Source organism: Myxocyprinus asiaticus, chromosome 3 (assembly GCF_019703515.2).
Source record: "Myxocyprinus asiaticus isolate MX2 ecotype Aquarium Trade chromosome 3, UBuf_Myxa_2, whole genome shotgun sequence".
NCBI classification, from domain to species: domain Eukaryota; kingdom Metazoa; phylum Chordata; class Actinopteri; order Cypriniformes; family Catostomidae; genus Myxocyprinus; species Myxocyprinus asiaticus.
In genome coordinates this window covers 15,206,256-15,223,701 of record NC_059346.1, presented here as the reverse complement: position 1 = coordinate 15,223,701, position 17,446 = coordinate 15,206,256, and the positions used below count along the sequence as shown (strand labels likewise).

The 17,446-nt window shown below is 38.3% G+C and overlaps 3 protein-coding genes across 3 annotated transcripts; 1 reads left to right on the top strand and 2 right to left on the bottom strand.

The window, feature by feature from the left end:
- The first annotated feature begins 1,112 nt into the window (after window positions 1–1,112).
- LOC127425744 (iron-sulfur cluster assembly scaffold protein IscU-like) lies at window positions 1,113–6,059 on the top strand. Its single transcript, XM_051672009.1, has 5 exons — window positions 1,113–1,269; window positions 1,930–2,043; window positions 2,134–2,244; window positions 2,363–2,441; window positions 2,580–6,059. The coding sequence occupies exons 1-5, from the start codon at window positions 1,168–1,170 to the stop codon at window positions 2,669–2,671; spliced, it is 498 nt and encodes a 165-aa protein (XP_051527969.1). The 5' UTR covers window positions 1,113–1,167; the 3' UTR covers window positions 2,672–6,059.
- Window positions 6,060–8,698: 2,639 nt separating this feature from the next.
- On the bottom strand, window positions 8,699–10,168 carry LOC127417233 (leucine-rich repeat transmembrane protein FLRT3-like). The gene has a single exon (XM_051657100.1). It carries the CDS (start codon window positions 10,166–10,168, stop codon window positions 8,699–8,701), a length of 1,470 nt encoding a protein of 489 aa, XP_051513060.1.
- Window positions 10,169–11,502: 1,334 nt separating this feature from the next.
- LOC127428580 (transmembrane protein 119-like) lies at window positions 11,503–17,390 on the bottom strand. Its single transcript, XM_051677008.1, has 2 exons — window positions 17,080–17,390; window positions 11,503–13,946 (listed from the first exon to the last, which is right to left on the bottom strand). The coding sequence occupies exon 2, from the start codon at window positions 13,929–13,931 to the stop codon at window positions 13,236–13,238; it is 696 nt and encodes a 231-aa protein (XP_051532968.1). The 5' UTR covers window positions 13,932–13,946; window positions 17,080–17,390; the 3' UTR covers window positions 11,503–13,235.
- Window positions 17,391–17,446: the final 56 nt, after the last annotated feature.

Here is a 17,446-nt window from a genome sequence, read left to right as displayed (position 1 = left end):
ACAAGTTCCAATGATTCGTGAGCACCTTCAGCACCAGGTTTAAATCCCAAGCTGGGACTGTAGCAGGGCAGAAGCACAACACACAAAAGCAACATTCTGTGTAATATCCCAGTCCTAACAAACTCTGGCGGGGAGGGGGAGAGAAATGAGAATGTTTGTGTGTCTCGTGAAGACATCACAAGTGCTTTTTTCTTTTTTGTAAGAATCATACTTTATTAAACACATCACACGAAAACAACATTTCGTGTAACATCCCGGCAGACTCTGGCGGGGAGTGAACAGCGTGTGATGTGTGTGCGTCTCATACAGCGAATGCTTTCTCTTTTATGTAAGAACATTCTTATGCGAACACCACACACAGAAACATATTTGTGTATCATCCCAGCGAACTCTGGTAGGGGATGAGCAGCGTGTGAATGTGTGTGTCTCTTGCAGCAAGCGCTTTCTCTTTTGTGTGAGAACATTGGTTGTGCGAACACAACACACAGAAACACATTTGTGTATCATCTCAGTGACCTAGGGAGGAGAATGAATGATTGTCGTTGTCAAGACGAGACGATGTCGGTCTTGAAGAAAATTCTGAAAAAAATGATGTTCACGTACCCGCTTATATAGGCCAACTGTGCGCCTAAAGGGGCGGGGCTCAAACACCATTTCCAATCATAAGATTGGCGTTATTATTCAAGGGCTTCAACTAGGTCATCGGAGAAGGAATTCCCCAAAAAGCGTTTACCGGAATCACTAGACTTAGGTTTGGACATACAGCACTTAATAATACATTGCACAGAATAGGGAAACATGATACAGGTAAATGTGAATTTTGCAATCAGGAAAAAACTGTAGAGCATGTAATGATGATCTGTCCCGAATATTGCAATGAAAGAAAGACATTGATTTCTAAAATTAAGAAAAGTAAGATGCACTGTGAGTTGACGAACATTTTCAGAAGAAATTCACGGGAAGTTTGTTTTTAATTTTTAATAAAAAATTTTAAAACGAAAGAATTAAGTAAGAGAATATAATTTAGGTCAAAACTGTATAAGAAGAATTAGTTGATCCCGACTCATACTCCTTACCAGTTAGTTGCGGTAATACACCTTTTGTTGAATGCCAACCGCAAAAAAAAAAAAAAAAAGCCCCAGTAGCAGGAGTCCGTTCACAGTCATCATGGCGTTAACAACGGCAGCCAAGCGCTGTGCATCTTCTGTACTTTTCAACAGAACATTGTCATTGCCAGAGCTCAGATCCGCCTGCTCTTATCACAAAAAGGTAGGTGTCGCATGACACTTAATCTATAATTAATTAAATAGTTGACACCAACTTATGTGGTGGACAACTTATTTTCAGCGTGGTTGCTAGCTATGCTAACGTTATATAACAACTGCACATGTAAACAAACCAGCCTAACTTTGGGTAGGTCATACTTTATTTTCTGCATTCCCTGCAGTCTGTTTGCTTACAGAAACCAGCTACATAATTAGGTTTATGTATTTTCGCTTAATTAATAGGACATTGACATATTTACTCTAAGGCTATGTAGTTTTATATCCACTTGTGTAACTGTCCGACAAACTCATGACTGATGTTCAGTTCCTCTATTGTGTCACAGGCAAATAAACATTTATAAAATAAAATAAAGGCTGCTGTTAGTTTTGTAACTACGCAAACATTTGTTTGTTTTACCATAATAATTATTGATTATGCAGCTTTAATCTTGGTGTGGTTGCTTTGCTGGTCTCCAGGGAAGTTTTATTTATCAAGGGCACATTTCTGTTTGGGGTATTATTGTCATCCTCACCAGCCCTTTTCATAAATGTCTGGGAATGGTAAATATTAATCAAGGTCTGGTCTGTTTCATGTGTTCCATACAGTATATACATGTCACATTTGTAATGCACTTTTCAATGTATTATTTACTTTTCTCTAAAGGTGGTGGACCACTATGAAAACCCCCGAAATGTTGGTTCCCTGGACAAGAATGCCAAGAATGTGGGCACTGGTCTGGTAGGTGCACCTGCATGTGGAGATGTAATGAAACTGCAGGTAAGATTTTTTGTTGTTGAATTTCAGTAAATCTGTATGCAGGACTAATTGATTATCTCATTCACATTTTGCCGTAAATCTGTTTGACAGATTCAAGTGGATGAGAATGGAAAGATAGTTGATGCCCGATTCAAAACATTTGGGTGTGGATCAGCCATTGCCTCCAGCTCTCTGGCCACAGAGTGGGTGAAGGGGAAATCGGTGTGTCATCATGACTCATCACCATACATATTCACAGAGTGATCATATTGTCTGTAGGTATTATATATGTTTCGCCCAAATTTCACTGCCCACATTTTGTTTTGTTTTCCTTGTACAGATTGATGAAGCCCTTAAAATAAAAAACACAGAGATTGCCAAAGAACTTTGTCTTCCACCAGTCAAACTACATTGTTCTAGTAAGTGTAAAAAATATCTCTTTTAAATTGCAAATACATTTACACCATCATAAAATGCATATGTAGCATTTAATGGACAATGTAACAGTGCAACTCAAAGGTTCTGATTTCATGATCTGATTTTTTTTTTTCCATTAGTGCTTGCAGAGGACGCCATCAAGGCTGCGTTAGCAGACTACAGACTTAAACAGAAGGATGAAAAGAAGATGTTTGCAGATGCTAGAAATTAATGTCCTCATTTACAGATGAGTCACTAACCACGTTTACATGCAACCAAATAATCCGTTTAGCATCCGACTGATAGCTCAGTTGGACTGAAATGCCTTCATGTAAACACAAAAATGATCCGATTGAGCTGGATCCGAATGAAATCTCCATCCGATTGAAGGGGGTGTTGTACACCAAAAATAATCAGATTAAAATAAAAATATTAGCCATGTAAATATTTTAATCCGACTACTTTCTCAGTCGTATTCTAAAATACCTTGCGCTCATGCGCAGAGATGTGGTGCGTATGTATGTTTATACATTATACTTTTTGAGGGAACCTAATTTATACAAAGCAATGACAAAACGCATTATTAAGGGTATGCAGGCTCACACTTACATGACATTACATAAAGCAAAAAAGAATGTTGTGTCATTCTTAATAGGGACTTGAAGCATCAGGTGCGGTTACGGCGTTCTGTGTTCCATTGCATGTATGCGACTTCACTCACGTCCTGACCTCGAAACCATAATTTCTAAAGCATTTCTTCTTTGCCATATAGATGGTCGATCATACATGACAGATTAGGAAAGTAAATGTTAGATTATGTTTTACAAGAGATGATGCAATGTGAACACAGTAAATAGCCTAAACAGCCTTCTCAAAACTTATGTTAAATTACACACGGTTATACAGTTTAAGTCAGAAGTTTACATACACCTTAGGCAAATGCATTTAAACAAACATTTTGCACAATTCCTGACATTTAATTGTAGAAAACATTCCCTGGTCAGTTAGGATCATTATTTTAAGAATGAGAAATGTCTGAAAAATAGTAGAGAATGATTTATTTCAGCTTTTATTTCTTTCATCACATTCTCAGTGGGTCAGAAGTTTACATACACTTTGTTAGTATTTGGTAGCATTGCCTTTAAATTGTTTAACTTGGGTCAAACATTTTTGGTAGCCTTCCACAAGCTTCTCACAATAAGTTGCTGGAATTTTGGCCCATTCCTCCAGACAGAACTGGTGTAACTAAGTCAGATTTGTGGGCCTCCTTGCTCGCACATGCTTTTTCAGCTCTGCCCACAAATTTTCTATCAGATTGAGGTCAGGGCTTTGTGATGGCCACTCCAGTACCTTGACTTTGTTGTCCTTAAGCCATTTTCCACAACTTTGGAAGTATACTTGGGGTCATTGTCCATTTGGAAGTCCCATTTGCGACCGAGCTTTAACTTCCTGTCTGATGTCTTGAGATGTTGCTTCAATAGATCCACATAAATTTCCTTCCTCATGATGCCATCTATTTTGTGAAGTGCACCAGTCCCTCCTGCAGCAAAGCACCCCCACAACATGATGCTGCCACCCCCATGATTCACGGTTAGGATGGTATTCTTCGGCTTGCAAGCCTCACCCTTTTTCCTCCAAACATAACAATGGTCATTATGGCCAAACAGTAAAATTTTTGTTTCATCAGACCAGAGGACATTTCTCCAAAAAGTAAGATCTTTGTCTCCACGTGCACTTGCAAACTGTAGTCTGGCTTTTTTATGGCAGTTTTGGAGCAATGGCTTCCTCCTTGCTGAGCAGCCTTTCAGGTTATATCAATATAGGACTCGTTTTACTGTGGATATAGATACTTGTCTTCCTGTTTCCTCCAGCATCTTCACGAGGTCTTTTGCTGTTGTTCTGGGATTGATTTGCACTTTTCGCACCAAACTACGTTCATTTTTAGGAGACAGAATGCGTCTCCTTCCTGAGTGGTATGACGGCTGCATGGTCCCATGGTGTTTATACATGGCATACTATTGTTTGTACAGATGAACGTGGTACCTTCAGGCATTTGAAAATTGCTCTCAAGGATGAACTAGACTTGTGGAGGTCCACAATGTTTTTTCTGAGGTCTTTGCTGATTTCTTTTGATTTTCCCATGATGCCAACCAAAGAGGCAATGAGTTTTAAGGTAGGCCTTAAAATACATCTCCAATTAGCCTATCATTGGCTAATTGCCTAAAGGCTTGACATCATTTTCTGGAATTTTCCAAGCTGCTTAAAGGCACAGTTAACTTAGTGTATGTAAACTTCTGACCCACTGGAATTGTGATAGTCAATTAAAAGTGAAAATCTGTCTGTTGTTGGAAAAGTAACTTGTCATGCATAAAGTAGATGTCCTAAATGACTTGCCAAAACTACAGTTTGCTAATATGAAATCTGTGGAGTGTTCAGTTTTTTTTTAATGACTTCAACCTCAATTTATGTAAACTTCTGACTTCAATTGTAGACTTGAATAAAAAAAAAACTTAAATATCAGTAGCCTATTAATAATAATATCTAGGTTTTTGACGTAGGCTGTTTATTTAGTACAAGAATAAAACTCTTCTTCTGACAGTTATTTAACACTGCAAGCATACATTCTCTTGCTGTTTTAAATAGCCTACATTTTTTTTTCTTGAATGATTAAATGCTCCATTCCGCCGTCATTATTATTTAGTGATTTTTTTGCGTAGTGTCCCATCCGCAGCTGTTGCTTAAAGTCCCTGTTATTTTGTTTCCATTCCACATCTGTAAACTCCTTTAAGGACAACTCTCACCCACCTGTCTTTACTTCATACTTGCATCCAGAGATGCATGCGGTTATATTGGAGAAATGGGCATGAGGCAAATACACAGTTAAGTCAGACAGGGTATTGGACGCTGCTTCTAATTCTTCATTGCCGAGCAGAGTTCCATAAGAAAGCTTTTCTGGCATATTTGTTTTTAGATATCTCAACAAAGCAAAAACGGCAATGAAGGACTTTGGTGCCATTCTCACTTTCTCAACCTTTTTCCCCTTCTTCAGAATGCAACGACTGACACTCTTTGCATGTGCAGAAGTTTGGTTCGGAATACATGAAATGCACATGTAAATGAATATTTGTATCAGATTGCAAAGTTTAGGGGGCATATAAACAGTACATTCAGAATCTGCAATCGGATTAAATTTATTCAGATTGACGAAAATGAGTGCATGTAAACATAGCCACTGACACTCACTGTCGTCATGACTCAGAGACATAGTGTACTTTACTTACTGAGGCTGTAATAAACAAAAGCCATTATGAATAAATAATTTCTACTAATTCACTGCCTTAGGATTGCTGGTTTGAAGTGGTTTGCATTGACAGACTGAAGATCTTTGAATAAAGTTTTTTTTTTTTTTCCCACTGAATCATGCACATTAAAATAAACTCTTAATTCCTGAAGATCAGGAAGGAATGTTTTTTGTTAAATGCATATTACCACAATGCTTGTAAATTTGTTCTACTAACTGCAGTGTATCAGGGGGCTCATTGTAGATTCCATGAAATGAATGCCTGTATTTTGATGCTGTATTATTTTTTGCAAGTACATAATAAAGCCCTTAATAATCATGTTGCATTATTTAGTCGAATTAGCAAAGTCTGGGAACAAGAAAATGGTGTAGTTCTTCCGAGAAAGCTTTCCTTTGCTCCTCGCCTCGTGTAACATGATGATCTCAGAAATTTGGCCAGAATTGATCGGGGCCTGTCTCCCTCAGCCAATCTATGAGCCGAGACACTGTGAGCTTGCTCGATTTCCAGCTTATGCCCTGTTACTTTGAGCGGACTCAGAAATGGCTCGTCTAGGAATTTTACCATATCTCGGCCTTCCTCGTTCAGGAATTCCAACAATTCAGATGTTGTTTCGTCGATTACGATTCTCCAAATCCTCCAGTTTCTCCCAAACGTGTTGCATGTCTGTCTTGGTCGCTAGCGGGTTAGCAGCTAATTCCCTCTCCGATGACTCCAGATAATCGATCCGTTTTTCGACGTCCGACAATCTTGTAACCAACTCAGTGAATTTCGTCTTCATGGAAGTGATCAATCGACATATTACAGCAAGATCCTCCAAGTCTGCGACGACCTTCGTCAGCATCACAGACATGCTGGACAGTTGACTTTGAATTTCTCCCACCGCACCGTCCACATTGAGTCCCTGGCCTGCGGCTTTGTCAGGGGTATCAGCTTGAGCACGTAAGTGTCTTTTAATGTCTCCAGAGCCCGAGCATTTTGAATTCTTTGACATATTGTCTTCATAAAACAGTTAAGGATCAGTGTGTATCTAATCTCACCGGTTTATGATACAAAAAGTATTAAAAACTAGCAGAGTGCACAGAACTCGCCATTCACATGTCCGACCCTGGCATGGCGTCACGCGACCTTGCATTATTAATTAGTTTGTACATTTCTCTAAATTGCCACATTTTGTGGCCAAAACAGTTTTAAGTAATACAAATAGAATGAGTGCGATTACATGCACCATCTTACACCGATTTAATAAGCTGATGCTGTATAAGGTCATGTAAACCAGCGTTTCCCAACCTTTTTTGCTGTAAGTGTCTTGAGTTGTGTTTTTAACAGTTGAAGTTCTTTTTAACTTGACACTAAACATGCTGCGCTACTGTTAGAGATGCTAAAAATACAGCTAAATATGACAAAGTGGTAAAAAACATCCATCTAATGAATGTTTATGGAAAACGATTGAAAAACAGCGTGAGAGGATGCAAAATCACGTTCGGTGTGAATAGCCCTTTATTCTCATGACAGAACTAGCTTAAGTTTCTAAGAGTTTCCTCTCAAAAAGTCAGCATTTTGTTTGTAGGTAAATATCGACTTCATCCAGCGCTGTTTGTTCTGTGTTTGTAAATATGCCAATACTGTTTTACTGTTTGAGACTGCTCCAAATGATTCAGAGAGCGCTCCAAACAAATTGAACTGAATCACGAATTGATTCAGACCATTTTGCAAGCCCGTTTGTCCAATTCACTGAAAAGAACCAACTCAAAAGAATAATTCGTGAATTAATCATGCATCGCCAGTTCTTTTAAACAGCCAACAGAAATACGGGACACACTTCGTGATTGCTGAAATATCCTGAGAGAAAATGTTTCTCAAGTCAGTCGGAGCACTCATGGTATGCACAGTGCATTCGACCGTACAGCTGCAGACGTCACTGCACATACGTACAGTACATCTCCGAGATGTCTGTTTTAGATCTTTTCATCTGGAAAGCATCACAATCTAATTAAAATCTGCTAAACATCTTAAAAATATTTTTACACACATTCCCTTTTTCAGAGGTTTAGCAGATGTTAATTAGATTGTGACGCTTTCCAGATGAAAAGATCTAAAACAGACATTGCGCGTACATCACCCAGATGTCTATTTGATTGTTTATATCTGGAAGATGTATTTTTTTAGGTTGTTTTCTCATCTCCAATACATCTATAAGACGTTTGCTCTCGGATGTCAATAAAAACATTCAGCAGATGTCTTTGAGAAGTTTATGATTTCGAATGTTTGTAAATCTGATCTTTTTAAGATGTTTAGCAAATGTTAATAAGAATGCGATGCTTAATCAGACATCTTAGAAATGTTTGTGTGCTAACTGGGATTAAGACTACTGGCTGTACAGCATTTTGTTGGATGAGCGCAAATTAATGAGAAAGTTGCATGGCTTCTATATTAGAATTAAATTATAATTTTTTGTTGTTTTGATCCACAACTGACTAGTGAACAGGAAGTATATTGAAAGAGATATTATTTAATGACAAATGGATTGCATGGATCTCGTCTTTGTACACATCACACGGAACGAGTCAAACCAAACTTTACTTCTCAACATGTAGTTGCAAAATCCAAAAGGATCTCGATGCTGAACATTGCATATAAAAAGATTGATCTTGAGATTAGATATAGAGATTGTTCAAATTAAGATTGTGGTTAATCGGGAAATCTATATTTTTATCCAGCCCTATTTATTTTTAAGTCATGCATTTTGTTTTATAGGTTAAACAAAGCAAAATCCAGTTGTTTTTGCATACCCCCTGGCACCTGGACACTTTTACCAGTGTTCTTACCAGCTTATCTGATGTGCTCAAGTGTTTTTGAATTTCAAATCTCATGTAAACGTGGTTTTCTTGTGTTGTCTGGTTTATTGAATGAACTAATTTTTGGTAGTTATCAGTGTATTGGTTTATATGTAAATGCACTCAATGTGTGCTATTTTCACCCTGAACCTGTGGGAATGGTGCTACTCTCAGGTTTCGCAGGAAAACGTTCCTCAGTACCAACAGCACTGTTAGCATTAAGAATCCTGTAAACACACAGAGCACAGCCAACACTGCAATGAGCGCTGTGTCACTGGACTGCAGTATTGTCTGAGGAGTAAGCTCAGGCTGCAGTCCGACCTCTTTGGTAGGGGTCACAGAATTGCCAGACACCACAATGGCTGATGCTCCTGGTTGCTGACCTGTTGAATTCTCTAGACAACCAGGATCTTCATCTGTGGCTGGACTGTAGGGTAATTGGGTGGACTGGGGTAAAATAGCCAAGAAATTGAGAGAGAGGCAGTCCTCATAGCTCAGTCTCTCTAATGTAGGCTGGTCTGATCCAAAGAAGGACCTTGATAGGTTTCCATGAAAAGATGACTGTTTTGTGAGAGTCTCTGCAGATGATATTGCACTCTCTGATAGTTTTGAAGATTCTTGAAATCTTAATGAACTGATTTTGCATGCAGTGTCAGATCTATTCAGCATAGAAGCACTTGTTGTGTGAGCTACTTGGGTTTCAACCACTTTCCCAGATGCTGTGGTTGTATTTACAGATGGCATTCTTTCAATAGGCTTCAATAGTTTTGGACAGATGGCAATGACTGATAGAGTTAAAAGCAACTTCTGTGCCAAGTGCAAAGGAGCCGTACACACTAGAACTGTAGCCATCCGTAACCGGTCCATCAGTAGCCACCTATACAGGTACAGTATGTCACATTCACAAACCCATAGGTTATTGGCTAGTTCCACTGACTGGAGACGGGACAGTCCATCAAATGCCCGCTCAGGTATAGAACGCAAACAGTTACTATTAATCTTTAACACCTGCAGGTTCACCAAAGCACTCAGTGAAGGTAGATCTAGTGTAGATATGCAATTTGCTGACACATCAAGGTATATTAGTGAAGAAGGTAAGTTTGCTGGGAGATGAGACAATCTGTTCCCCTTGAGAGTCAACATCTTCAGCCTGGTCAGTCTTAATAGTGCACCTGGCTGAATCGCCCGTATTCGGTTGTCGTCCAGGTCCAGGCGTGTGAGGTTCCCCAGCTGTCTCAGAGACCCAGCGGTGATGTAGGTGATCTGGTTCTCTTGAAGCTGAAGCGTCTCTAGACTTGAAGGCAGCCCACGTGGGAAACGAGCCAGTTGATTGTGGCTGAGGCTCAACTCTTGTAGGCCTGAGTATGGCTGGAACACGTTATCGACGTTGCAGAGCCGATTCCGGGCCACAGAGAGGATGGAGGTGCTTAGGGGGACGGAACGAGGTAGAGTATATAGACCCAGGGACTCGCACAGAACCAGAGCACCAGGACAGGGACAGCAGCAGCCTTTGGGGCAGGGGGTCAAGACGAGGCCAGCAAGGAGAGATGAACAATGAAACAACAAGAAACAGTGGAGAAGACAAGGACACATGGCTCACTTGAGGGAGACATGTCCAGTAGAAGAAGATTGAGAAGGGACAGAGGAAGAAGTCAGTACATGCTATTCTTTTACTGTAAACAAATCAGTTGATCAAACTTAATTAACCTGATGGACTCCTCCATTAAGTTTTGCCAGGATATATTTTCTTTCTTGTGCATCTTGACTCTAAATGTGTAACTTCGACAAAGAGATGTGGTACTCACCATTCTTGCCCTTTTCCAGCTTACCCCTCTCTTTTAACCTCTTTTCTCTTTCTTCACGTCCTTTCCAGAGAACGGTCCATGCTTACCCTGAAAATTCTGGGTAGCGGCCCATCAAACTTTAATGGCAGACTTAAGGTTTTGTGTTACCTGTTTTGCATCATCTTCGCAATGTGAATTAATTGGCCGCTCCAGTTGCTTTTCCCATGACACCACTGCCTCAGGTCAGTAGAGCAGTTTTGGTTAGGACACTTCTAATAACCATTTCATGACAAAATATATTATTTGATGGTCTGTTGAGTACTTTTGCCCTTCTTTCTGGTACACAAAATATGAAGATGAATTCCAGGTAAGCTATTTGATTATGTTGACCACAGCCAAAATCAAGCTCAAGTCCATATCGAATCCTTCAGGAGTGATGAGAGCTCATGTCACTGTCTTCTAATGAAATTAGAGGAGTGTGTATTTCCAGAATTATTTAGCACCTTGTTGACAAAAGAGAGGTGGGAATTCAACCCTGTTCTAAAGTTCTTTTTCAGGGCTCAGGTTTCAACCTAAGCCTTTACTGCATATCTTTGGATGTTTGCTCTTTGGTGAATACGCTGCCAACACTTGGCCTTGTGCCATTACCGTGGGGTTTTAATTTCAGTTATGAAGCTAATTTGCATTCAAGTGGATATTAATCCATGAGAGGCTGATATCATAGCTGGAATAGAAGCTGTGTATATTTTGAGAGGTTAGAGCAGTGTTTTTATGAGAAAGTATCTGTGGCATGGAGGAATGAGTTCTCACCTGAGAACTTTAGATCCATGTGGATTGGGAATAATGTATCTGTAGTGACTAAATCTTGGTAAACTTAAAATGTCCACAAAAATTTTAATACTGGCATAGTGTCAGAATGGTTTTCGAATGAAAGTAAAACCAGTATATTTCCGTCAAGGCCAGATGTATGGGTCTGGAATCTTAACCTTGAGTTTGATCTGTCTTTGGAACCTCTTGGAATGAACTTCTAAAATATTATTTGGATGTGACAAAAACACTGTAGCTGCCGCCATTAAGCTCTGCTGTACTCTCTTGTTGGGGTTCTTGGGTTTCATATGCTATACAGCCAAACCAACTCTAGATGATAAAGCAATTTTCTGTTAAGCTCTTGATATTCTTTTGACAAATGGACATCAGACAAACAGACAGGACCCAAGAAAGCAGTTTGTTTTATACATCTAATAATTTAATATAATTGATACAGTAGTCTAGATACTACTACTACTAATAATAATAACTAACAATAACAATAATAATATTTTAACATTGTCCTGCTTAAATGTTGAATTTACCAGGCCTTTATTTTATTTTATGTAAACTGTTGACTTACTAACAAAACACAATCTTTAGTCTTTACCTCACATTATATCTGTATTTTTGAAACAAGTTTTTATTGATTCGGAACAGAAAAGGAGATACTGGAAAGTTAATTTTATGACAAAATCATTTAACTTAAAAAAAAAAAAGTTAATTCAATGTTAAAGAAAGTCTTGACTCGGTTTATATAAAATAACCTTAATGTCTTAATGTACAACACCTGACAATAACTTTAAAAAGTTGGTGTAAATTATGTATTTCCATGCATATAAATATTGCATTTAGAATATAGTCAAGGAAAGTGGTCAAAACACTGTTTCTCAAGTTTCTCAAAACTAGAAAGTAATATACAAATGCTGTTCATGTACACAATTTTATTTTCCAACTGGACATAATTATTGTCAGACTGTAGAAATAAGCTTTTTCCCTCTTATAAAAAAAAAAATAAAATAGAAAGACACAAGAAATGAGCTGAACAAATGGTAACACTTTACAATAAGTTTCTATAAGTTTCTAATTTTAATAAACTATTATGAACTAACAATGAACCATGTTAGTTCGTAATGCATTTCTTAATGTTAACATATGCAAAATGTATTAGTATGTTCAACATTCACCATAAATGCTGTAAAATGATTGTTAATTGTTAATGTTAACTAATGCAGTTAAAGGAATATTCAGGGTTCAAATCAAGTTAAGCTCAATCGACAGCATTTGTGGTATAATGTTGATTACAACACAAATGTATTTTGACTTGCCCCTCCTTTTCTTTAAAAAACAAAACAAAAAAAATTGATACAGTGAGGCACTTACAATGGGGCCAATCCGTAAACATTCAAATAGTCACCGTTTCAAAAGTATAGCCACAAGACGTAAACAATATACGTGTTAACATAATTTTAGTGTGATAAAATTGCTTACCAACCTTTTCTCAGTAAAGTTATAGCCAATTTTACAACTTTGCTGCCATGACGATGTAGTCATCAAATCCTAAAACCCTAAACTGACTGTAAAAATGAGGATTTAAACAACTTTGCGGCTCAAATAATACACAAGTTTAAACAGAAGAATTAATGTAAATGCTTTTACAAAATTATAAGCTTCACATTTCTGCCTTTAAACCCTCCAAAAATGGGCCCCATTCACTTCCATTGTAAGTGCTTCATTGTAACCTCAATTTTTGTTTTTTTCAAAATTATTTTTTGCTGTCGATTGAGGTTAATGTGTACTGAACCTGGAATATTCCTTTAAATAATGTTAACAAATACAACCTTATTGTATAATGTTACCAAACAAACACACACATCATTTTCTCTCCCTCTCTTTCTCTCTCTCTCTCTCTGTCTGTCAGAACTCATACAGATGGAACATACAAAGGTTTCAAAGCAAGGAAAGCACACGGAGGCTTACCAAAAAATTAATATCTAACAGTGGAAAAAGTTTTCAGACAGACAGTTATGGAATCAATGTTATTCCTAGCCATTAATGAAAAAGCTCCCTCACGCTGTAGAGGGATTGGCCTTTCTGAGATGGCAGGTACAGACCTGCGGCTGACTTGAGGTGGCATTTGAGGTGCTTGGCTGTGGTTCCTCTCTCTTCTTGGTGTCATCTTTCTGTATCTCCACCTCTTCAACGTCCTCCATCTTCTGGACCTCCTTCAGCCTGGGTCGGGGGTCTTTCCCTTCCTTCTCCCCTACTAGTGCTTTAGAAGGTTCTCTGTGGGTATTTGAAGCTGTCATCTTGACATCCTGGATCTGGTTTTGAGGTTTGGTCTGTTGTGGCTTCTCCATAGCTCTGTTGGGTTGGCTCATATATTTCCTGGGGGCATAGGTCTTCGGTGGGTAGTAGGCCTCAAGTTTGCGTTTGTGGCTCATCGCAGAGGCACAGCAGACGATGAAGATGATGACTACTAAGAGAGAAGTCACAACTATAATAAGCAGCAAGTTCTCCTTCAGGAAGTCCACCACCTGGTTGAAGATAAAGTCTTTGATGCGGATGAAGGTGGTGGTGATGTTTGGAGAAGTGGAGGGGGAAGGGGGAACATGGGTGGTCCGAGCGATGGGAAAGATGAGTTCGGGTTCGTTCCCGCTGCCCTCCATGGACGCGTTGAACGGGACGGCTTCAATGAAGCAACTGCTGCCCCAGAGAGCAACTAGGAGCACATAGACAAAGCGCAGAGAAGCAGAGAGTGACATACTTCCTTTATAGACCTGTGAGGACATGGACACAGATATGGGTATTATGAGCATTAATCTCCACAGCATCAAAATTGTTAGCATGTATCAAGACAGTTATAGTGCAGTATTTAGTACAAATCAGTATATTGCCTATGGACAAACAACAAATCACATTCACACAGAAGGGTACACAGAGGAAAAAGTTTTAAGAGGACTATAAAAGTACCATGATATTACTATATTTTTGGACAATTGTATTCTTTGAAGTACCTTGGAATACCATTATACTATGGTACATGAATATGGCAATTATTCAGTATCATGGTATGACAAGTACCTTGGTATAACCATCTGATTACCATGGTACAGTGTTTTTGTAAGGGGAATGAACTCTCAAAAGTCTTTGCTCTACTTTGTGTACAATCTGAACAATTAGTTTTTTGCCAACTGCAGTGAATGTAGAATCAGACATCTTAAGGTCATCTGTCAATCTAAACAGAGAGCTGGTACTCTGAATTCCCTTTGTATCACAGAAAGGAAGTATTTATATCTATTTATAATCTTTTTTGCTTATCAGACTCAGCGTTTGTTAATTTGCTTTTTTTATTGTGAATATTGCATTTAGCATTTGAATATTGAGGAGGTAATCGAATTACTCTTATTATAAAGAAAAATGCATTGTCAGGTAACCTAAAAATGTGCTTCATGTGGTTGCATCTAAATTAACTGGTTATATTCAAGTCAAAAATGTTATTTAATCTGGCAAAATCAACCTGACAAATTAGGTTACACCAACCAAAGGATTTTTTTATGTGTTAGATCAAGTAGAAATAGATCCTTGCGGTAACAATTGTAGGTTAACACTTTTTTCAGTGCACCTTGCTACGGCAAGCAAATTAGCGTACGAGTGATAGAATATCACACACATTACTTAACTCAGAGTACATTTTTCATGTTTCTGTTGCCTTGCAGGAGAGCTATTCCTGTTACATCCAGTCACTACTTACTTGGGGTGGAGGCAGAAGGAGTCCAGGCCCGGTTTGTAATTTCCCTGCCTGGTGGATGCCACCCGCTCACCACAGAAAAGCAAAAGAATGGCCACTTATATATTTCTAAAGGGTGCAGCTAGACATGGGAGAGCCGCAACTCACAGACCTGTATTTACAGCCCAGCTGCAATGAGATGGGCCAGAGACCAACAAGATTCTTTCTACACTAGTCAAGAACACACTTATGATATTCATTTTCTTGGTTCATACTGATATATTGTGGTGCAAAAATAATAGTTTAAGTCATCTCACCATCTGAAGACTGGAGTTATAAAGCAACAAGACAGTAAGAATAAGCAATTTTAAGCTTAGCTTCACTTGACAATTTTAGATACATTGCTGTTATTTTATTTGTTGTTACTTTCAGTTATTTGTCTTTTTGTGATTATTCAGAGCTCATTTTATATGTAATATGATGTTTTTTGTTTTCACCGTCATTGTGATTTGTATGTTAAATGATAAGGTCCACGCGTGTTGAACATTAGTTAGCAGTAAGCGCTTTGTAAACCATTGGAATGCGGAGAGTTTCAGATTAAAAGTCATCAATGTTTTAAATTCAATGACATGTTCAAATGTTTTGCACGTGTTCGCGGGGCCCCGTCAGATAAGTCGGTCACCTGTATTGCTTGCAGGATGGGCCAGCACTGCTGCAGATGGTCAAAATGAGGTTTGGACTGAAAAATGGGAATTCACAAATGAACTATTCCACTTAAACTTATCAATGTAACCTACACTCACTGAGCACTTTATTAGGAACACCTGTTCACCTACTTATTCATGTGATTATCTAATCAGCCAATCGTGTGGCAGCAGTGCAATGCATAAAATCATGCAGATACGGGTCAGGAACTTCAGTTAATGTTCACATCAACCATCAGAATGGGTAAACGTTTTCTGAAATCTCAGTGATTAAGACCGTGGCATGATTGTTGGTGCCAGACGGGCTGGTTTGAGTATTTCTGTAACTGCTGATCTCCTAGATTTTCACACACAGCAGTCTCTACAGTTTACTCAGAATGGTGCCTAAAACAAAAAAACATCCAGTGAGCGGCAGTTCTGCGGATGGAAATGCCTTGTTGATGGGAGAGGTCAACAGAGAATGGCCATACTGGTTTGAACTGACAAAGTCTACGGTAACTCAGATAACCACTCTGTACTTTATGTAATTGTGGTGAGCAGAATAGCATCTCAGAATGCACAACATGTGGAACCATGAGGCGGATGGGCTACAACAGCAGAACACCACGTTGGGCACTTTAGTAGGAAAATAGTGTTCCTAATAAAGTGCTCAGTGATTGTATATTGAGCACCATCCAATAGAGCTTGAATTATTAGGCTTTTATTAAAAACTATTTCAAAAATAATAATGAAAAATCATCACCACAGAAATCAAGGTGGTCCTGCAGGTTGAAATCCATTCTATGCCCATTGTTTTACAACGGACTAAGCTCCACACCGAAAATCAAACCAGTCATTCATGGGCCCTGTCAGCCTTTGGCAACTCTTTTTTTTTTTATGTAAAAGTTTTATGTTTTATGTGAAGAGTTATAAAAAATTATAAAGGCACAGAGAAACAGCCTTACTGGTGCCACTAATACAGGGTTTCACAGCCTGGCACAAAACCCTAGCTGTTCGTCATGGAACTGCAGGGTTTTCATGAAATTGTGTTAGAAATGCCAATGCAAAATGTACACTTCTAAATGTATATTTATAATTTTAAAAACATAAATGTAAAAAAATAAAAACAACACTTACACAATCTAATATGATATGATTAAATAAGTTGTTTTACTTATTTCCAAATAGCAAAATGTTAAGTTGTGGATATTCTCAGATTGTTTTGGAAGGTTTGCATTAATTGAAATACATAAATAATTTAACTCTGCAGACAAAAAAACAAAAACAAAAACAAAAAAAACATTGAAAACCCTTCCACTAAAGAAAAAGGACAAAGAAACAAATGGAAAGCCAACACAGAATTATTGAGGAAATTAAATTTGAGAAAATTTGTAAATAAAACACCTCACACAAAAAAAAAAAAAAAAGATATGATGCAGATAGTGCAAGGGAATTGTGCGTCATATGCCCTCTATTTGAAGGAAATATAAAAATACTCACTGCTGTATTGTTCCTTCTTTTGTCTGATGTTCTGTGATAACAAAACTTGTTACAGTTAAAAAAGAAAGAAAGAAAGACAAAAACAGTGAGGGCAGGAAAAATAGCTGCCTGTGTTGTCCTGAAAGGCTTATGGTAGATTCTGACTGTGTGTGTTTTCCTAAAAAAAATCAGTTAAGGATAATTGTCGAAGGACATTTCCCTCCCTCATTCTCCATCTCCTCCCTGTTTTCTTTCCTTCTCTCTCTCTTCCAGAACACAGTCATATAGAGAAGGACGTCAATCAAACTGCATTCTCCTAAAAGCTGTAGGACATTACAGATCAGAACATTGTAAAGAGATTTTTACAGCCTAAAATGATTACTGTACC